Source organism: Cavia porcellus, unplaced genomic scaffold (assembly GCF_034190915.1).
Source record: "Cavia porcellus strain 051 isolate PalLab524CR breed Dunkin Hartley unplaced genomic scaffold, mCavPor4.1 scaffold_14, whole genome shotgun sequence".
Classification (NCBI taxonomy): Eukaryota; Metazoa; Chordata; class Mammalia; order Rodentia; family Caviidae; genus Cavia; species Cavia porcellus.
The window spans coordinates 51,019,218-51,041,636 of record NW_026947497.1 but is presented as its reverse complement, the minus strand read 5'-3'; the positions used below and the strand labels follow the sequence as shown (position 1 = coordinate 51,041,636).

The following is a 22,419-nucleotide window of genomic DNA, read 5'->3' as shown; positions in this document are numbered from 1 at the left end:
AGCTCGGCAAGTTTTTCAATTCCTTAACTAAAACGTCTTTGTTATGGATTAAGAACTGGTGGTCAACTTTACGCCAGCTGGATTATATCAGCATGGCATTGAGTGAAGATGCTCCACCTGAGGAAAGTTGCTATGATAAATCGGTGGAGAAAGGGGCTGGGGATTTAGCTCAGAGGCATAAGCGCCTACCTTGCAAGCAGGTAGTCGTGAGTTTGATCCCTGGTATCGATAAAAAGGAAAAAGACAAAAAAAAAAAAATTCCAAATAGGTGGAGAAGAAGGAGGTGTAGAGGGTTGAGGTGTTAAGGAGGCATTGTGGGTTCTCCTATGAGTTGCTGTCTGAGCTGTTGGTTCTCCTGGGGAAGCTTTGGTCCTCACATCGAGCATTGCTTCCTGGCTTCAGAGGAGGAAGGAAGACATGTGCTGCTTGGTCTCCAGGATGAACTCATCATGCTGCTTCCTGGCAGGTACCAGACTGTGCTTGTCTTTGGAGGAGCTCAGGGCCTCTGTGTAGCTGAGAATGGCTGTGGTGCCTTTCAGGATAGCCCTGGTCCTGTGAGTGTGACTTCTCGGCTCCAGCATAGAACCCTCATCCCACTAGCACAGCTCCTTCACCCTAGCTGGCATAGACTTTCTGGCTTCCACCGCTGACCCTTGGGTCTTCCCTGCACAGAGACTGGCGTGAGTACTTCTTGTGAGCTCTGGACCTCCAGTTGGACTCATGGGAAGCATTGTCCTGAGCTCTGGGTTTTTATTTGGACTCATGTGGGACATTGCTGTCGCGATTTAGGCTCCTCACTAAATAATCTATGTCTTTGTCTTAGATTTTCTGCATTTTCCTGTGTTAACCTCCGGTGACTATTATAAAAATATTATAAACTCCATGCCCTAATCCTAGTTGTTCTCTGTGTACAACCCCCGACTACAACAATCTTCAACACTACAAGGCCTCCACCTTTTCACAGCCGAAACACGTACATAGTCCATCACACAAGATGCTATCCATATCTATTTTTTCTTCTTATGCCATTTAACAGCTAAATCTGATTGTGAGAAACTGACAGTATTTCAGAGTAATTATCTTTAATCCTTCGCATCTATAATACAGTCTTTTAAATAAATCTCTACACCTAGGAAAAATGAAGTTTGCGGTAGGGTAATGTATTCTCATTTAATTTCAAATGTACTTCCAAAAGTTTGGCTTGCTTTAAGAAAGACAAAAATTAAACTTGGGTTGGGGGCGGCTGGAGATTTAGCTCAGCGGCATAAGTGCCTGTCTTGCAAGCAGGCAGTCGTGAGTTTGATCCCCGGGACCGATAAAAAGGAAAAGGAAAAAGACAAACAAAAACAAAAAGTCTTGCTGGTGAGGCGCCGCTCACAGCCGTGTGTGCATGAGCGCACGCTGTCTCCAAGTGTGCACTGGCGAGGCGACCCAGGGGCGGGGCACGGCCCCGAGGACCCCTCTTTCCTCACCTGCTGGAGGCTGCTAGGGAAGGCGTCCATCCTGTCCCGGCGCCCCGCAGCACACCCGCCCTGCCAGCCTTGCTTCCCAGGTGCGGAGGAGGTGGAGAGGCCGCGCATCCTCGCCGCACCGGGCGCCGCCGGGAGGGAACGCGGCCGCGGGACATGGCTTTCCCCGTGTGTTGCTATGCCAACTGCATGCAGCCCTGGTCCTCCAAAATAAGCACCAGCCGGCTGGGGCCGCAAGGGGTGCGCGCGCCCAGGCAGGACTGCGGCCGGAGCCCGGAGGACGCGCACCGGACGGCCGCTGCGGCGCGGCCTGGTTCTCTTCTCCTCCTTCGGTTTCCGGCCCAGCAGCGCGGCCGCCATCATAGCGCCTCCACCCGCCCTGGGCTCCGCTTGCGTCGGCCGCAGCCGAGGGGGGGCCTCGGCCTGGGCTATGGAAGGGGCGGCGGGCAGAGAGCGGGCCGGGATGGCGCTTCAGGCCGGGCTCCACGCGGAGGGCCCGGCCGGCCTGGGGGCGCGGCTCCGGTTCAGGCTCTGGTCACGCTCCTGCTGCGGGAGCCCGGGCCGCTGCGGTCCGCGATGCTCAGTGAGTGCGGCAGCGGGGTAGGGGACGAGGAGGACGAGGACCGCATATGCGCCGCCGAACAGGTCGCTGCACCTTCATGAGTTCGGAGCGGCGGGGGCGGCGGCTCTGACGGGCCGAGCAGCCCGGCCAAGTGCTCCTTCTCCTCTCCGCGGGCACGCGCCGAGCCGCTCCCGGCCCCCCCCCCCCCCCCCCCGTGCCCCTGACTGCTCCAGGCGGCGGCGCTGCCGGGGTCCGCGGAGCAGAGCTTCGGAGCTCCGACGGGGCGTTGGGGGGGGGGGATAGGAAAACGCGGGCGCAGGCAAAAGGTGGAGCGCGAGCCGGTGCCAGCCGGGCCGGGCAGCCTTGCCGCGGGTGCAGACCTCTTATGAAACAGAACACACAGCACAGAACACAGCAATGTCTGCATTTCGTTTAATGCACAGGGCTCCTAGATGCTTTGCCAATAATCGGAGGCAGTGGAGAAGAGAACGAGTGCTATTATTGCTAACACTTCTAAAGGAGAAAAATGTGCATTTTAATGTCTGATGCTTGAGGAAAGGTCTATCCCGGCTTCACCTCCACCTCATCTGTTGGTACTCACGTTCTTCCCTTAAGTGGCGATGCGCACATAAAATCATTTGCTTAGTTTTGCATATAATTCAGAAGAAATTGTATCTTAACGTTGTCCTTAGCTAACACACACAGACTTAGAAAAGTCATTCTCTTCCTAAATGGCCTATTTTTTTCAGACAACAAAAAAGAGACATCACACTTCACAGTGAACGCAGCAGCATTTTGCAGTTTAGCTTACGCCCACTTTAGGCAGTCCAAAACCTAGGAGAGTCAGCCCACAAGTGTCTTCCCGCAGAGGATGCGGAGGGGTTAGCAACGACGCAACACCCGGTACTCACGTCACTCCAAGGAGTGACGCACAACCCGCGCCTGCCAGAGCGCCCGCGAGGCCCCGCCCAGTCTCCGCACTAGAGCCCGCCGGCGTTCCCGAGGAGGCGTGGCCTACAGCAAGAAGTTCACGAAGCGCATGCGCCCTTGGGTTTTGACCCGTGCACCAACTAGCACTCTCGCGAGGCTTGAAAGTAGGTGGTGTAGGTAGTTGTCCGGGATGCTGGCGAAATAGATGGTGCTGCCAGAGGAAGAGGAGGAGGAAAAGCGAGTTCTCTGGCTCGGACTCTGTTTCGCTTTCCTTTCCTTTCCCGCTACCCTCTGAGTCTGCCCGCCCCCCGACCTCCGTGACCCGGCTGGCTCCGCCCACCCTCGGCGACGTGGTTCCCGCCGGGAGCAACCGGAGCCCCGCGGAAGAGGACGACAGGAGGGCCGGCTCAGGCCCGCGGCGAGGCGGACAGCTTCCGGGCCTCCCGCGCTCTCATCGGTGCGTAGTGACGCGGGCTCCCGGGCCTCGGCCGCCTCCGCATCCTTGCCGGCGACCCGGGCCCAGCGGGTGACGCAGACGGAGGATCATGTCTACCGCGGCCGAGCCTCCACCGCCCCCGCCTCCAGAGAGCGCGCCTTCCAAGCCCGCCGCCTTGGCCGGCGGCGCGAGCTCCAGCGGCAACAAAGGCGGCTCCGAGGGCGCCGCGGCCCTGGCGGTTCCCGCTGCAGCCGGCGCCGGTCCCGCGGACGCCGAGGTGGAGGTGAGGATGCCTCGCGGCGGGGGTGGAGGGTGCCCCGGCGGGGTCCTACGGCCCCCGAGTGCTGTTCCCAAGGGTTCGCTGCCCCAAAACGACCCACGTGTATTTTTCGCACTTCGCCTTTGAAGTGTCTGTTGCAGTATGAATCTTGTCACACCTTGATCGCACTGCTGGTTCCAAAGAGGACCTTGATTACTTTGTTCCTTTTCCCCATAATTCCGTCTCAATTTCTCAGCCTGTGCTTCAGTTTCCAATAAACTTCAAGGAAGCGCGAGGGAGGTGCCCCCTGGCAGTGCGGTAGGCGGGCGAGCTGGGGCTGTAAGTAAAATCAGCGCATCCTCAGGCCGAGCCTTTTTTCTTTCCTCATCCCTTTGCTTGCGGGGGCAGCGTCTGTCCTGAGCAGAAACAATGGCGAGAGACTGCTAGCCGAGTGCGCAGCGGGGCTGAGCGGGGCGCAGCTGCTCCGTGCGAAGGCGACGAGGCCCCTCCCAGGCCCTGCTCCGCCGGGAGCAGCAGCAGCTGGCTGGGATCCCTTCTCATTTGGGGGATGGATGGATGGATGGATGAAGGTGCTAGCAAATCAGGAGCGATTGGCTCATTTTCAGTCCAGCTGGTTTTCTTTTCTCAAGCTTTGGCCTTAAAGAAAAATGTTGCCACTAGCTGCTTAGCTCTCTGGGGTTTAGTTTAGGCTGCAGGGGGCGGGGGAGGGGGAGTGGTGGTGGTGGTGACAGGATCTGGAGTGGAGAGCGATGGGGGAACCGCCAGCCCGTCTGTTGAGTGTGTTCCTAGCCTTGGCGACGTTTGGAAACAGAATGAATGCTTCCAGTCTTACTCTTGGCCTTCGACTAATTTTGAGATACATTATTGTGTAGTCCTAGTTCGAAATTTTTAGAATTTTTCAGTCCTTAAAATCGTATGGAAGTAACACTGCTCTGAAAGTGAGCCTTAGTGGAAAATTAACGCCGTAAGGAAATGGTAGTTTCATCTAGGTACCTAGGATGAGGTAACATTGTAATAGTCTTTGAAGGCTGTTAGTGATGAGAGTAGACTTTAATGGAAAACAAACTCTTATATCCTGCAGTTTTCAGTCATCTGATTCTGTTTCCAATCAAAATGCATTATCTTTTCTTGAATTTTTGAATTGGTTGTATGTTTAAATTAAAAATAAATTAAAATTTAAAAATAACTATGAATGTCAAGCCGGGCACGGTTGTGCATGCCTGTAATACCAACACTTGGGAGTCTAGAGGCCTGCATGGGGTACATGAAGAGTCAGTCCGAGTTACATAATGAGACCCGGTCTCAAAACAAAAATATGGATGTGAAAATAGCTACTTTATAAACTCAGTAGTTCTTAGGTTTTGTTGTGCTGAGAATTGAACCCAAGCCTCAAACTTTGCCACTGAGGGTCCAGACCCTAAACTTGTTTTATATTTTTCAAGTGAAGCAAATGAGTTTTATAAACACAACTTGGTAATAGAATTCAGGTCTGGCTCTAAAGCAAGCCCTTTCTTACATCTTGGATGGTCATGTGCTTCAGAAAAAGTTTGACAATTTTATTTAGTAAGAATGACAGTTATTTTCACCTTGGTTTACTTAATTTTTTTGGTATTGGGGATCAAACTCAGGACTTTGTGCCTGTCAGGTAGGCACTTGTGCTCTGCTGACCTAATTTCCCAGCCCAATAATTTTATTTTGTTACATGTGTCTTATTTTTCTCTTCACTTTACAAAGTGATTTTTAAAAAATATTTTAAAATGTATTCTCTTATTTCCTTGATCGAATTCAGAATCACTGAGGTTTATAGGTTAAAAACTAGGTTTGGGCTCACATGCATAAAGATGCTCATAATCTGTTTTGTGTATGAAAAATATTTTTTAAAAATTTTACTTAAGAGGGCTGGGGATTTAGCTCAGCGGTGTAAGCGCCTGCCTTGCAAGCAGGCAGTCGTGAGTTTGATCCCTCATACCGATAAAAACGAAAAAGACAAAAAAAATTTTTTTTTTTTAACTTAAGGAGAAAAAAAGCAAAACAAAAAAGGGTAGAAATAATACAAAATTTTGAATAAACTCAGAAATTGCTAGTTGATGAATTACTAGTTGTTCAAGTTACAAAATTAAAGCATAAAATGGACATTCTAACAGTGAGAGTGCAAACAGTTCTGTTTAGCGATCTGGAAAAAGATTTTTTTTTTTTGGTGCTGGGAATCAAACTCATGACCTTGCACTTGCCAGGCAGACGCTTATGCCACTGAGCTAAATCCCCAGCCCCCTAGAGAAAGATATTTTATTTTCTTTTTTCTTTTTATGGATACCGGGTATTGAACTTACGACCGCCTGCTTACAAGGCAGATGGCTTATGCCGCTGAGCTAAATCCCTAGCCCCTGAAAAAGATATTTTAAAATGCTTCTGTCATGTTTGAATTTAATGTCATTTTTCCCAAAATCAGACAGTAAATCCAGCATGAACTTTTTTCTAAGTTGATTTTTCCCAGAAATAATTGCCATCCTATTTATTCAGTTCAATCTTTACCATGGGAGAAATAATAACTACTTTTGGAAAGAATATTTATTTTTGTGGGACTTATTTGACCTTTAATGGAATTTTAGCAAAAGTTTTGTGAACTTTGGTGGCTTTGTCATTTCTGTTTTTTTTTTTTTTTTTTTTTTGGCTTTGTCATTTCTGTTTGTGAAGAGGAGAGACCTAGGATGAACGTAAGGATACAAGTATGCTTAAAGGGTTAACAGTGAAGTTAGTGTTGATCTTAGGCTCTTTGAGGCCTTACTGTAGTACTACAAAAGACCACCTCCCCCACATTTTTAAATCACAGCTTTATAATAGCATGTAAGCACAGACTTGTAAATTAATGAAAAATATATTTGTACTACCATTTTTTTTTTTTTTTTTTTGTCTTTTTCGTTTTTACCGGTACCAGGGATCGAACTCACGACTGCCTGCTTGCAAGGCAGGCACTTATGCCACTGAGCTAAATCCCCAGCCCGTGTACTAACATTTTTTAAAAATGAACTATTATCTCCTTATGTTAGCCAGGCTGATTTCAAACTCCTGGGCCCAAGTCATTCTTCTGCTTCAACCTCCAGAGTAACTGGCATTATATGGGCACACGGCTGTGCCCTGTTGTGTTGCATTGTTTTCTGACGAATGAGTGGAATTTGACAGCATAAAAATTACTGCTTTTTTGTTGTTGTTATTTGTGGCATTGAATGTCAAAATGAATACATGTATAATACCATAGCTGTTACTAATTTAGGAATTGGACAGTACCTAAGTTATTCACTTTAGGCTACATGATAAGCTTTTAGTAATAATCCAGATGATGGCAGTCAGTTACTAATGCTGCCTTGCAGGTGAACCTTTGTGTAGTGTGCTATAGGTAAGTACAATTGTGTGATAAGAGGGGATCTTCCTTCATAATTTGTAGTGTTCAGTTTTTGTAACTTTTTAAAGAAAACAGATTTGGTTATAGGACTGGTATAGAAAGTGATTTTAGGATGATACTGACAAAACTGTTTTAATCCTGGCAGCAGCTGTACCATTTACACAGTTGGCTTAAATGGGTTGCTACCTGCATTGTATTTTATCCATATTGGATTTCCTGTCAGGTTAGAAGACAGTCACTTAAGTGTCTAGGGATTTAGGTAAAATTTAGGATGTGCTCTGGGCAGAAATCAGTGTATAGTGGTGAGTTGATTGTTGTTGAAAAATAATCTTATGATTTTTTTTTCCTTCCTATTAGGAAGTATTTGATGATGCATCACCAGGAAAGCAAAAAGAAATCCAAGAACCAGATCCTACCTACGAAGAAAAAATGGTATGTTTAGACAGTGAAGACAGTCTACAGTGGAGTTTTTTGTTAGACAATTTTGTTTTAGTTTTTGTAATTAGAGGAGGCTGGATGTGGTGGCATATGTGTAATCCCAGTAGTCTTGGGAACCTGATGAGGCAGGAAGAGCACTCTGAGTTTCAGGCCTGCCTGGACTACATCTTGACTTCAAGGCCAACCTGGACTATGTAGTGAGAGCTTGTCTCAAAAAGACAAAAATTAGAGCAGGTATGTTATAAATGTACCTTATATGGGATACCATAAGTGCTGTATTGTATTTACCTATGGAAACCAAATAGATGTATTCTAGGAATCTGCATAATATGATGTAATTGTCTCATTCTTTTGACACCTTTAAGGTTTTATCAAGTGAGGTGAAAACCAGAGTAGGTATTCTGTATGTGTGTGTGTTCTCCTACTATGGTGGGACAGTAACAGGGACGCTGTCCCCCTAATCTCCTTGATGAGCTTCCAGTGATTCCTGGTGCATAGGTCTTTACACATATTTTGAAAGGCACTTTTCCTTGCCCTTTGACTTTCTCTCAAATTCATCAAATACTTTGTCTAAATCCTAGCATGATAGGTACACATGATTGTATATAGAAATTACGAATCATGATTTAGATACTGTTTTATATTTTGTATATGTAAATGCTTATTTTGCTGTCCGTCTGTTTAAAGAGCATATTTTTTAGGTCACTGTTTAAAATGAACACTACTTTAAGGCAAATGCAGTTTCTTTTCCTTCATGGTACTGGGGTTTGAACCCAGGACCTTTACCGTAAGTTGTGTCCGCAGCCCTTTTTATTTTTATTATCAGGCAGTGTGTCACTCGCTGGGCCCAGGCTGGGTGGGACTTGCCATTGCCTTGGCCTTTCAGCTGCTGCGGTTACAGGCCCGTGCCACCATGGTAGGCAGGTCTGCCGCTCAGCAGTTTCATTTAGTATCCCAAACTCAGCTACTCTGACCAGTCTCTTTATCCTGTTTCTGCCACACCCTTGTTTTCTGTCTTCTCACAGAAAATTGCAAGGCTGTCTCTCATGCTTCTGCTGTCCTCATTTCTTTCTATGTCAAAGAAGTTAGTTCAGGGTGATTCGTTGCAATTTCCATTGGGTTTTAAACTGATGTCTGTTAGTTTTTCCTCCTTTCACTACTGTCTTTTAACCTTTTAGTATCTCAAGCCATTTTTATTTAAACCTTACTCCCTCAAGCAACAAAGTGCCTGTTTTTTATCCCTAATAATAGCTGCAGCTATGATTTAAAATTTTGAGTACTCTAGAAAAGTACTTGAATGTCTTGATCTTTGAACATAATTAGGAGAGTAGTCCTTTTTTTTTGTGTGTCTTTTTTGTTTTTATCGGTACCAGGGATCGAACTCACGACTTCCTGCTTGCAAGGCAGGCGCTTATGCCGCTGAGCTAAATCCCCAGCCCCTCTTTTTTTTTTTTAAACCCTAACATGTAGTTGTATGAAGGCTTTTGTTAGATCTGACTTTGGATTGAATATACCATTACATGTAGTATATGTGAGTTCAGTATTTTTAAAACAGCTTAGACTTTTTGGCTTCTCTGTAGGGCCCTGTTAGGGAGGAGAATGTCAACAGCTTGTGCATGGGTGACTCTTTGAGGGGGTGGAGGGTATGCCCAGGGCCTTTGCACTGAGCTACATTCTAGCACCAGTATTTTAAAATTTTGAAACAGAATCTTGCTAAAGTACTCAGACTGGGACTGTAACTTAGAGATTTTCCTGCCTCAGACGCTCAAAGTGCAGGGATTACAAATGTGTGCCTCCTTTCCTGGGACCCACTGAAGCATTATGACCATGCTCCTTCCTGATAACAAACTGGGTTTCAGTTTTTTTTTTTTTTTTTTTTTTTTTAAAGAAGCATATGCTCTTATAAAGCCAGGCATGGTGGCAAATGTTTGTATCCTCGCACTTGGGAGGCTGAGGCAGGAGGATCACTATGAGTTCAAGGCCAGCCTAAGGTACTTAGTGAGACCCTGTCTTAAAAAACAGAAAGAAATAAATGAATTTAAAATTCACACACACAGTTCTTATATAAATCTCTAGCATTGACTTTGTTAGGTAAAATGCCTGTTTTGTAATTCTCTAGAACTGACATTTTAAACATACGTTGGCAGCAGTGTTGACTAACCTTTTCTGTTCTTTCTCTTGCTTATAATCTGACCTAGCTATCATTGCTTCTGTAAAAAACTTGTTGCCTAAAGACTCTAGATTCTATTGCTTCTTTTTTTTAGGGGGGGGGTAACCCGAGATTGAATTCATGATTTTGTGCTTGTTAGGCAGGCACTCTGTTGGCTGAGCTAGGTGCCCAGCCCTCTGTGTTTTTTTTTTTTTTTTTTTTGGTATGGGGGATCAAACTCATGACCTCACGGCTATCAGGCAAGCGCTTGAGCCACTGACAGTCCCTATCCTCGTTATTTTTTGCAAACTTGTTTTCAGAGATCTTTTTTGTTCAGATTCTTCTATTCTCTTGGTGGGATAATGGGAAAAACTTACACCATTATTTAGGGGAAGATGGCAAGTATGAAGGGAAGAAATAGTGTTAATTACATTGGCCTATTGAATAATTCATGATTTTAAAAATGTTCTTTAAGCCTGATGCCTTTTTGAAATTTGGTCTCAGTGGGGCATGGTGGTGTGGGCCTGTAATCCTAGCACTCAGGAGGCTGAGGCAGGAGGATTGCCGTTGGTTTGAGGACACCCTGGACTACATAGCAAGTTCAAGGTCAGCCTGGGCTACATAGCAAGTTCAAGGTCAGCCTGCACTCCATAGTGAGACCCTGTTTCCAAAAAGTTATCAGTTTGATGAATGACCAAGATATTTTTCTGAATAAATTTACTTTAATTGCATGCTTTCTTTGACTGTTAACAAATTGTTCCTCAGTTATATTGTAAAAAATTAGCATTTTTATTTATTTTAATTTTTTGTCTTTTTCATTTTTATCGGTACCGGGGATTGAACTCACGACCGCCTGCTTGCAAGGCAGGTGCTTTGCCGCTGAGCTAAATCCCCAGCCCCCCAAAATTAGCATTTTTAAGCTTGAAATATTTTGAGTCTCAGCAAATAGATGCAGTCATTTCAGCAGCACTGCACTAGTTTCTGCTCCTGCCTTTCGGCGCTGTTCTGGCCCCACCTCCTTTCCACCTCTGGTCTGTTTGCTGCCCAGTGCTTCAGCTACAGTAACGTAGTGGCTCACACACCATAGACATCCTGTTTGGGGTCTCCTTTGCAGAGTGCTTTTGAGACTTGCATTTTGTCATATGTCTCAGTGATTTGTTCCTTTTTGTTGGTGAGTTTCAAGCATGTGGAAACTGATTTCTGAAGGTTTTTTTTTTTTTTTTTTGTCTTTTTCCTTTTTACCGGTACCAGGGATCGAACTCACAACTGCCTGCTTGCAAGGCAGGCACTTATGCCGCTGAGCTAAATTCCCAGCCCCAGATTTCTGAAGTTTTGATGAAATATGTTTTAAACTTTTTGCAGCAAACGGATCGAGCAAATCGGTTTGAGTATTTATTAAAGCAGACAGAGCTGTTCGCACATTTCATTCAGCCGGCTGCTCAGAAGACTCCGACCTCACCTCTGAAGATGAAACCAGGGCGTCCTCGAGTGAAAAAGGACGAGAAGCAGAACTTGCTCTCAGTCGGCGAGTGAGTACCAATTTACACTTCATCCCACCAGACTTATTTTTGATAGTCTTCATTAGAGACATAAAATCATGTCTTTTAAAAATTGCAGTTCTCTCTTTGGCTGTACTGGTCTGGCAGGGTGTAGTTGTAAGTATATAAATAATTAAATATTATGCGTAACACTATAAAGTGTCAAGGAGTATGCTATTCTTGGGCGTTTTTTGAAAGTACTTTACTTAAAAAAAAAAAAAGTACTTTACTCACGTTGAATTTATAAATTCTTAAAAATTTCCATGCTGGTTGGGTAGTTAGGGTATTTAGTTAATAGACAGAGGGCAGTTTCAGCTCCCTGGGGTGGCTGTAATTCTGTGTGAAGGTACAATCAGTAATATGCAAGATTGTCTAAAATATGAAACACTTTATAAAACTGACCAGTGTTAAATTCACTGCAAGATCTCAAGAGCATGCCAGTTGTTTTCTAAATGAGATGAAAATATTTGTTGCATATACAAAATTGGAAACTTAAGAATAGGGAGAAGTAGGTGGTTTTACTCACCTGAGCCCCCATGATGTACTAAGACCTCAGTAAGGGGATGTATCTGAATGTTTCAGGGTGTAGAATTTGGAGGCAGAGATGTATGTAGGTGTCTATGTGTATTGTGTATGTGCATGTGTATGTTATATGTGTGTGTATATGGCCCTGAGCATTAAACCCAGCACCATCATACTAAACTAACCCCCAACTCTGGTTTTTGCTTTTTATTTTTGAGAGTGGATCTCACTAAATTTCACAGGCTAGGCTTGAACTTGTAGTTGTTCCTTGTCATTTTTCTAGAGTGCAGGGCTTTCTCAAGTTACAGTTAACGTATAGTTAGTACTGTATTTTCACAGCAATTTTATGTGTCCTGTAGATTAATTGTGAAAAATATTTCAGATTTAAATGTACTAGGGATTTCTGATACTGTATATATATAGTCTTTTTGAGACAGGGTCTCTCTACACAGTTCAGGCTGGCCTTAAGCTCACTTTGTAGCCCAGGCTGGTCTCGAACTCACAACGATTCTTCTGCCTCAGCCTCCTGAGTGCTGGGATTACAGGTATGAGCCACCACAACCCAGCTGGGATTTCTGATACTTACTTTTTGGCTAAATGTGTGTGCCTATTAGAAAAATTACTGTAAAGTCTGGGTCAGTCACTTGACTGTTAGGTTGAAATGGTAGCTGATAGGTTTTTTTTTTTTTTGGCAGTCTATCTTATTTTTATTTTTTTTTTAATTTGTTAATGGTACTGGGATTGAACTTGGGCCCTTATGCTTACAAGGTAGATGTTTGTGTTGCTGAGCTATATCCTTAGTCAGAGGATTTCTATCTAGTTATGCCAAGCTTTGAACTCATTATGTAACCCAGACTGCCCTTGAACTCATGGAATCCTCCTGCCTCAGCCTCCTGAGTACTGGGATAACATTTGCACCACCGTGCCAAGCCAGTAGCTGGTAGTTTCAAACTTGACTCTAAAACTCAAGACAATTTTCATTTTGACAGTTACCGGCACCGTAGAACAGAGCAAGAGGAGGATGAAGAACTACTAACAGAAAGCTCTAAAGCAACCAATATTTGCACTCGATTTGAGGACTCTCCATCATGTATGTGAAACGCACCTTAATTACTTGATTTTTAAAAGATCCCCTTTGAAACACCCATTGTTAGTGTTTTGGAGTTGACTTGGCTACAGTTTATAGGGAAACTTAGTAATCTTAGATATTTGTTGGTGTTATGAATAACCTTCAGATTTAGTTTTGATAGTGGTAATACTGTTAAATGATGGGGTGCTGTATTGCAAAGGTATACAAAATGTTAAGGAGTTTATTAGTAGTACATTCAAACTGGGAATAGTTTTTACTTATACAGTATTTTTTGAGGATAAGACAGTTGATGTTTAAAAACAAAACAAACTTTAGAAAGAATTTTGCTTTCTCATCTGCTGTTTTTGTATGTCTTGATTTCTTGTGAAATTTCTTTCTTTCTTTTTTTTTTGTCTTTTGAGATGAGGTGTCTCTATGTAGTTCAGGCCGGCCTTGAGCTCACCTTGTAGCCCAGGCTGGTCTCAAACTCTCAGCGATCCTCCTGCCTCAGCCTTCTGAGTGTTGGGATTACAGGCGTGAGCCACCACGCCCTGTGAAATTTATTTCTTTTGGTACCAGGGATCGAACTCAGAACCTCGAGCTTATCTCCAGCAAGAGCTTGAGCCGATGAGCTAAACACCCAGCCCCTTGTGAAATTTATTTATTAGTGATTTTCCAAAAGATTTGGAGTTTTAAGTTTCACTTACATATTATTTTGTCTGCTAGCATAGAAATTTCCCCAAATCTCTGTATTACAGGATGAGAAGTTTCTGAGAACTCTTAGCTAATTGAACTTCAGCTGGACTTAAATGTGGTTAGGAGTTTGGCTTTTGGTTTAAGGGTTACACTTTCAGGGAAAACCTCCCCACCCCCACTTATTTTTAAAAAAGAGCACCCAGTTTTCACTTCAAATGAGGCTAGAGTCCAGAGTCAAATGTATTACCGTACATAGTGGGAAAAGAAGTTGTGGCTGTTTCTTTCTCATAGTCTTGCATTATGACTAGTTTCCCTGGCGCTGTTCGGCTTTTCGTCCTAAAGCAGTGATTTGTGGGGGGACAGGGATGAGTGCTGTGTGTTTCCAGAAAGAGTTGCTGTCTGTATAATTATGAAAGACAGAAAAGGGCTTTCCTGTTTTTTTTTCTTTTTTTTGTCTTTTTCATTTTTATTGGTACCAGGGATCGAACTCACGACCGCCCGCTTGCAAGGCAGGTGCTTATGCCGCTGAGCTAAATCCCCAGCCCCCAGGGCTTTCCTGTTGATCTCCTATTTTTAACAGGAGCAAAGCCCTCCAGTGAGTCACTGTTTCAGTCTCTATGAGGGATGAAAGCACTAGGTTAGAAACGCTGGTGGCAGCCTTAACAGTGGAAACTGGGGAGTTTCTAGGGCCAGCCAGTCTGTAGCTGCAGCTGATGGTTTGGGCGAGTCCTGGGCGGATTGTCAGACTGGTTGTGGTCGCTTGTCTCATGTAACTGTGCCTACCCCATTCCAGATGTTGAGGGTACCTCCAGGAACTTGCAACTTGCAGAATTCCCACAGTGAAAGAATTTCCTGGAAAAGAAAGTGAGATCAGTAAGCACACGAGGGCCCCACTTAAATCTCTTGCGTTTCGGATGAAAGGAAGTGCCTTTTCTTGTCTTCAAAATGTGCAGTGTGTTTTCTTTTGCTCTTAGGTGTGTCCTAGGGTAAAAATAGGTTAGCAGGTATGAGATTATTAGATCAAAGCACCATTCCGAGTCTTGGTCTCAGAATATGTACTCTATATTTTTTTTTTTAGATGTGAAGTGGGGTAAACTGAGGGATTATCAGGTTCGAGGACTGAACTGGCTTATTTCTTTGTATGAAAATGGCATCAATGGTATCCTGGCAGATGAAATGGTAGGTGGTAGTTTTTCAGAGACCATATTTTGTAATTAAAGGTAGTTTATACATTAAGTTTATAGAAGTTGAGACAATATAAAATAGTTTCATTGACTATAATTACATCTAGAACTGTTACCAACTAATTTTCTTTCTAACTGCTGGAAGCAGCTTGTTTCAGTGGTATAAATGGGCTCTTCCCTTAAGGAATTATTATTTGTGAGAGTAGAAGAATAAATTTCAAAATAATATATTTTGAGAAACTTTAAGTTTTAAACTTTTGTTTTATAGAAGTAGTTTGAATATTTTCCTTAGATGAGATCTTTTAATGTTTATCATCTGAAAATAACTATTTTCCAGGGTGGCAGCTTACATACTTCTGTTTCATGAAACTCTTTTATCTTGTATTTACTACTTAGTAGTTATGCAATAAAGGTTTTGAAAAGAATCCTTATCGCTATAGAAATAAAACAATTGATAGTGAAAAAGTATGGAAACAAAAGCAATGTTTCACTTCTAGATGTGCCAGATATCTTTGGGAATACTGACTGCACTTCTGGAACTTACAGAGTGATAAAATCATGTGACTTAATATTTGTAAGCTAATGTTAATTCCTGTTTGTAAGCTAATGTTAAATTCCATGTTAAATTCCTGCCATGTGTTAGCTAGCATAAACATGTCTCGTTTCTTTTAAATTTTTCTACATATGTTGGGAAGTACAAAGATGACTCATGTTCTTGTTTTTTTTATTGCTTCATGGTTGTTTTGAACTCTTTCAGGGCCTGGGAAAGACTCTGCAAACAATTTCCCTTCTTGGGTACATGAAACACTATAGAAACATTCCTGGTCCTCATATGGTTTTGGTTCCTAAGTCTACGTTACACAACTGGATGAGTGAACTCAAGAGATGGGTGCCCACCCTTAGATCTGTTTGCTTGATAGGAGATAAAGAACAAAGAGTAAGTTTAGTATTCCATTAAATTTTGCCATTAAAGGAATTTCAATTCGGGCTTGGGTTTGGGAATAGCTAGAGGAAGGATAATAAAAGAGAAAAGGTCTGTATTAGTGATAGCAAACCTTTTAGTCATGAATGCCCAATCTCATTTATTGCAGTATGCTAACACTGCTATTACACCGAATACTGAAATTTTAGTTCAGAAGAAACAACTGTACCTTAAAATAATACTCATGTCATAGGTTTGCCACCACTAGTTGTCTTAAATACTAGTAGTTTACAAATGTATTATCTTGGAGGTATTAGAAACTAGAAAGCTGAAAGAATCATTTTTCCTTTTTGGTGAGTGGATTGTATGAAGCCCAGGCTATGTTTTCTCCTAAGTATTGTTTTAAAAAAGGTTCTGAATGTATGAAGCGGTTAGAATTTTTTTTTTTCCTTTTTGAGACAGATTCTTGCTATGCAGTTCAGGCTGGCCTTGAGCTCACTTTGTATAGGCTGGTCTCAAACTTGCAATGATCCTCCTTCCTCAGCCTCTGGAGTGGTGGGATTTCAGGTGTGTGCCAACACGCCTGCCTTAAGGCTGTTAGAAACTTAAGGAGCCAGATATTTTAGATTACAAATGTAAACGTAATAATCACAGTATAGAAGTTGATAAATTGTTATGACACTATCAAAATAAAATGTTGATTAATCAACAACATCCTTTTGGGGAGAAGACATGAGAATAATGACACTGTATCTTAGTTAATTTTCTCATTGCTGAGATAAAATACATGACACCCACAGGTTAGGGAAGGAAAGGTTTATTCGGCTCACAGTTTATGGAGGTTTAATCCATAGTTGGCTGGCTCCAAGGAAAGGTGGCACGTGGTAGAGAAGTAGGTAGCAGAGGAGAGACAGTTTGTGGCAGGCAAAGACAACAGAAAAACAAGGAGCTTACTATAGTTTTTTGTCCGCTTTGTGTTATCCAGACTACTTAGGATGCAACACTCGCTCTCTTAATCCTAGTGCCCTTGAGTCTAGCCCTGCAGTGTGAATCAGTCACATACCCTACATCTGGCCACCTGTGAAAAAGTCCCACCTGTGACTGCATGAGGCTTTTGGGGACATCTATCTAGATGCAGCTATAACACCCTATATAGAATTGCAGACTTTAGATTTGGAAGTTTATCCATATGGTATTAAATGATTTTATACTTTTTCCTCTTCATTTCTTGGCACTGAGTCTAAATGTTTCTTATTCCTTTATAGGTGCTTTGAATATTTTAAATCACCAAATTGCTTTTTGTTTTAGGGCTCAATTGCCCAGCTTTCAGTTTCCTTACCTATAAAATGAGAATAATAACAGCAATGTGTTAATATGCTTATGAACCTAAAAGGAATAAAATTGCTTACTGTAGATTATGCTTCAGTCTTTTTACTTAGGCTTAGAAATCCCATTATGTAAGGGTGTGAAGACCTACTGAATCTGTAGGAAGAAGACATTTTAAGACCTAAGTTAAGGGGCTGGGGATTTAGCTCAGTGGCATAAGCACCTGCTTGCAAGCACTCAGTTTGAGTTCGATCCCTGGTACCGATAAAAACGAAAAAAGACCAAAAAAAAAAAAGAAAAGACCCAAGTTAACGAATTTTGTGCTGATTAACTTTGTTAGTTTCTTTTTTAATTTACAAATCTGACACAAATGACTGAGGATGTTACTGTAGTGATAGGTAAACTAGTTCTAAATGCTTACCTAATATACCTGCTCTATCGCCTTTTAATACTCTTGTGTATTAGGTTACTTGTCAATAAATTCAACATATAATTGATTTCCGAATGATGGAATTTTTTTCTTTTGCCTCACAGGCTGCTTTTGTCAGAGATGTTCTGTTACCAGGAGAATGGGATGTATGTGTGACATCTTATGAAATGCTTATTAAAGAGAAGTCTGTATTCAAAAAGTTTAACTGGAGATACTTAGTTATAGATGAAGCTCACAGAATCAAAAATGAAAAGTCTAAGGTAATGTCATAGTTAGCATGTAAAAATCATTTTTGCCTTTATTTGAAAATCTGATGCATTTCAGAGTACTCTAATGGTAAAATTTGTTTCTTTCAGTTGTCAGAAATAGTGCGGGAATTCAAGACTACAAATCGGCTACTGTTAACTGGAACGCCTCTTCAGAACAACTTGCATGAACTCTGGTCACTTCTTAATTTTTTGTTGCCAGATGTATTTAATTCAGCAGATGTAAGTATTTCTAATTGTTTTCTAATTAATAGTAATGTTTAATGCTATACATTTTTATAGTCGAATTGGCTTACCTTTCTGCAGTGCTTCTAGTAAACTGTTAGTTTTTCATTTTGTGTTGTTAACCTGTTATTAATATGTTAAGTTGTGCACATTCTGAAAATTTATTTATTTATTTTTTTCGGTGCTAGGGATCAAACTCATGACCTCACAGTTGCCAAGTAGGCCCTTATGCCATTGAGCTGTAACCCTGGCCCTGGGGATTTACTTTTGAGACTGTTTCAGTCTCATTTCAAATCACTGTTTTCTCCATCTGGAATTGGTTAACTTCTCACTTCTGTTTGAGTCTCATGTTGGTCTAGCTTTGTTTCAGGGGTTCTAATCGAGTGTTTTCAGATACTGAAAGCATTCCTGAACAAATTTTTATGTACCTCATGCTACTTGTGTTTTGCAGTTAGAAATGGCCTTTCCTATGTGGTGAAGTCTGTCTACTCTCTTACATTATTATAATCTAACAAAATTCATGATCTATAAAATTCTTTATAGATCATTTGTAGAAACAGAATGGCTAACTATTCGTTGTATTAGAAATATAACTTAAGGGGCTGGGGATTTAGCTCAGCAGCATAAACACCTGTCTGGCAAGTGTGAGATTGTGAGTTCAATCCCTGGTACCAGAAAAAAGCAAAAATAAAAAAATTAGAAATATAAGTTAAATATAAGGAGTATGTGCAATTAGTCGAGGTCGTGTTTTGCTGGGCCAAGTTTCAGTTTGAGCCTCTGTTCCCACAGCTGGAGTAGGGGAATGCTTTGGGGACCACTTTGAAGAACGCTTGGTGGTTGCAAAACGTGTGTATTTTAGTTTCCTGTGTTAATGACCATTTGAAAATAACAGAAATTTATGAAATAATATTTAAACCCAAAGCAATTTAGTTCTGTTTTTATGTACTCTGATGTTTTAGTTCTAATGTTCTTTTTTTTACTATGTTGACATTTTTGTTTGTTAATCTCTTTTAGAAGTTTGTTTTTGTTATAATAATGAAATACAAGATTATGTTCACTCAAAACCAAAGCAGATACACAAATACCTTCAAGAGATAAGGATAAAGGACACTGTCTTTTATCAGATGCTTGAAAGGTTGTATAGTTTCACTTTTAATGAATTACTTAAAACTATGTATTTGAATATTGTAATTATTTTTATAAAACTTGCTGAGTTGGGCATGGTGTCTCATGGCTGTAATCTCAGCACTCAGGAAGCTGGAGCAGGTAGATCACTGAACTTAAGGCCAGCTGGGTTACATAGTAAGCCCCTACCTCCAAAAACAAAATAAAACAATCCATAAAAAACCATTCTGATATTTCAGTTCTACGGTCAAATTTTATGTTTTGGAGAAAAATGTGTAGGAAGTGATTTGATTTCTAAACACTTGTAAAATTCATTAGTGAAAATGACATGTGGAAATAGGGGCCAGACCTAAATGGTTTTTATGGATCACAACTCAGGGGTACTAATTCTAGAAATTGTCTTTCTAGCTGACATCACAGGCCATCATTAATATTATATTCTATTTGTTTATATAGGACTTTGATTCCTGGTTTGATACCAACAACTGCCTTGGGGATCAAAAGCTAGTAGAGAGGCTTCATATGGTAGGTATTGTACAGTAGAGTTAAAGCATACATTTAGTGGGAAAAAGGGTGAATTTTTTTTACATCAGATTATTTTCTTTTAATAGAAAGCATAATGCCCTTAGAATTGATCTGTTTAAATTCTGCCATTTAACTGTCTGGTCTTACAATGGGCATAGTGCGTAATGCATGGTGATTTTAGTGTTAGAGCTGAAATTCCAGCTAAATGAAAGAAGAAAGTAATGTCTCAGAGTTGAATGTCTCAGAGTCAGGAGAAGCTGACTAACATACCTTTTAAGCTTAGTTCCATTTAAATTTCATGGGAGAATTTTAACAGGTTTACTGCTGAAAGAGCTAGTGATGCATCTGTTGTTTTTAACAGTAGTGGCAGTACATAGTACTTTTTTGTGAGCGGAGTTGGTATTATAGCTTTGTTTTTTGTGTGCCTTTGTTCCTGGCTGTGAAAGTTCACAGGTAGAAGTTAGGTAGAGAAATTTCTCTGGTAGTCCTTGAGGTCTAGATGCTCTGGTAAGCAGGATACAGTAGGACCTTTAAGCATGTTTTAGGAGGTCCTTCATAGCCCATTGCCGGACCTTTATCCTGATTTTGGTCTGGATTGCAGTAGAGGTTTGAGGAAAGGAGTGAAGGTTTGCAGAGGGGAAGAGATGGTTACCCCATGGTTTTCGGTATTTAATAGCATTCCTGTCACCTTTATTATTAGATTCTTTTCATAAAGTGCCTCCAGTTGTGACTACAAATATGTCTCAATAGTATAAGTGTCCCCTGGGAGGCAAAGTCATGTCCTGTCCCCTCCTCTGTGAGCTCCCCTTTCTAATACAACCCCAGCTTCCATTTCCTTTCCTTACTCATAGCATTTATTTGGAGAGTACTGCTGGCCCTACTATCAGTTTTCTGTAGGCATTCTAATTCCATTCTGTTTACTGTTTTTCCTGCATGGTGAATCCCCTTTCCTGAGCCCCAGAACTGGTGATTGTATATTTTTCATTGAGGCCCTAGGCACAGGTAGGCTAGGTGCTTTCATGTATTCCCTTTGTGGTAATGTGAGCATTCTAGCATTTTATAGAACATCACATAGAGTGCTGAAATGATTCACAAGTGTTTTCCTTGCTGAATTTTAACCAAAGCAGGGAGATAGATTTACAGTTGTATATAGCTGGTGTAATGCCTGATTTTAATGGATGCTTATTTGTATATAAATCATAAGGTTCTGTGCACTGAGATTTCTGTGAAGCATTTGAAGGTGATCCTGGTATTCAGGGGTCTGACCCTTCATGTGGGTGTACTTACTCCAGGGGTTGTGGTTCTGCATGCAGTCTCCAGGGCATGGGGCGGAGCAGCTTGGTCACCCTTTCTGTACCTTTCCCCTTCCTGGTGTGCTCTTGGTTTCCGTTCATCAGCAGCAGGTTACTGGTAGGCGAGATCCTGAAACTCCCCACTTAGCAGTCCTGACTGGTTCAGGCAAACCTGTTTTTTGTTTTGAGTAGTGTGAAAGGCTTTATGAAGTCAGGCAGGAGAGAAGGCACAGGTGGGCTAGACTCTTGGCTGGAGAGAAGTCAGGCTGGTGGCTGCTTCTGCTTTGTCCTGACCTTCACTCTGAAATTGCCACTCTAGTGCTTCTGGTCCTACAGTGAAAGGCAGATTAGAAGTCAGTGCGGATATGCTTAGGAATAAGGTAACTCTTAAATTTGTCAATCGTCTAATGCTTTAAACAACCCTCAAATTGCCTCTCTCCAAATCTTCCCTTATAGTTTATATTTTAATATAATGTTAATTTTAATAGTCTAAAATGTATGGATTGGCTGGGTGATTTCTTTGCAGATTCCCCTTGGTTTTACCTCGATGCATGTAGCTGAGCAGTGTGGAGGGCAGTCAGAAGAGCTCAGTGTCTCAACACACCCTGCCAGTGGTCGGCTGCTGGCTACTGACTAGGGCTGTACTAAGTTGTGTACACACTGTTACCAGGCAAGAGTATTATTACCCGTTTTAAATTTGTTTTGGGATATAGTCAAGCTTTTCATAAACCAGTACAACTGGAACAAATGAAGGTACAAATAAAAGTTGTTAGTTTTATAGGTATGTAAAACCTACTGTTTAATTAATTAATTAATTAATTTTTTAAATCGGTACCGGGGATCGAACTCATGACCGCCTGCTTGCAAGGCAGGTGCTTATGCCGCTGAGCTAAATCCCCAGCCCATGTTTAATTAATTTATTGTTGGTAATGGAAATGGAACTGATGACCCTGTGCTTGTCAGACAGGCGCTGTGCTGCTGAGCCCCTTCCCCAGCCCTAACATATGACATTAATGTTTTGCAAACATGATGGGTAAAAGAATCAGTCATCAGTGGGCATATGTTGAATGAGTCCATGTGAACGTAGTTAAAAATAACAGGTGAAACTAATACATGGTGTTTAACGTAAGAATATTGCCTCCTCTTGGGAGGAAAAGGTACAGCCTGGCTTGGAGGGACAAAGAAGAGTTCTCGGTGTTCTGGTCCTCTTGTTGGTGATTATGAAGATGACGATGTGGTTGTATTTGTGTGAGCAAAGTTAAGTTGTGGTCATGATTTGTGTACCTTTGTTGTGGTGTGCAACCACAAATTAAGATGGTAAATTTATTTATTTTTTTTTATTTATTTTTTTTTTTGTATTTTTCTTTTTTATCGGTACCAGGGATCAAACTCACGACTGTCTGCTTGCAAGGCAGGCCCTTATGCCGCTGAGCTAAATCCCCAGCCCCAAGATGGTAAATTTAAAAACTAACTGTAAAGAGCTATTATAGTGACCAGGTATTTACTAAACAATATTAGACTGTCTCTGTGCTAGTAAGTAGTTTCAAAACTGAAAGATAGTAAATGTTGAAGAAGCACACCTTTAAATGTACAACACTTCTGTTTCATATGAATGTAGCAAGTATATATAATATA

General features: G+C 41.9%; 1 protein-coding gene across 1 annotated transcript in view; it reads left to right on the top strand.

The window, feature by feature from the left end:
- Positions 1 to 3,165: 3,165 nt before the first annotated feature.
- Smarca5 (SWI/SNF related, matrix associated, actin dependent regulator of chromatin, subfamily a, member 5) overlaps positions 3,166 to 22,419 on the top strand; it is a 37,292-nt gene continuing 18,038 nt past the window's right edge. Inside the window, exons 1-9 of the mRNA XM_003476989.5 lie at positions 3,166 to 3,680; positions 7,435 to 7,509; positions 11,027 to 11,193; positions 12,714 to 12,814; positions 14,568 to 14,668; positions 15,431 to 15,610; positions 17,456 to 17,611; positions 17,708 to 17,839; positions 19,424 to 19,492. Of these exons, the coding sequence (XP_003477037.1) occupies positions 3,507 to 3,680; positions 7,435 to 7,509; positions 11,027 to 11,193; positions 12,714 to 12,814; positions 14,568 to 14,668; positions 15,431 to 15,610; positions 17,456 to 17,611; positions 17,708 to 17,839; positions 19,424 to 19,492 (1,155 nt within the window). The 5' untranslated portion in view covers positions 3,166 to 3,506. The remainder of the gene's footprint in view (positions 3,681 to 7,434; positions 7,510 to 11,026; positions 11,194 to 12,713; positions 12,815 to 14,567; positions 14,669 to 15,430; positions 15,611 to 17,455; positions 17,612 to 17,707; positions 17,840 to 19,423; positions 19,493 to 22,419) is intronic.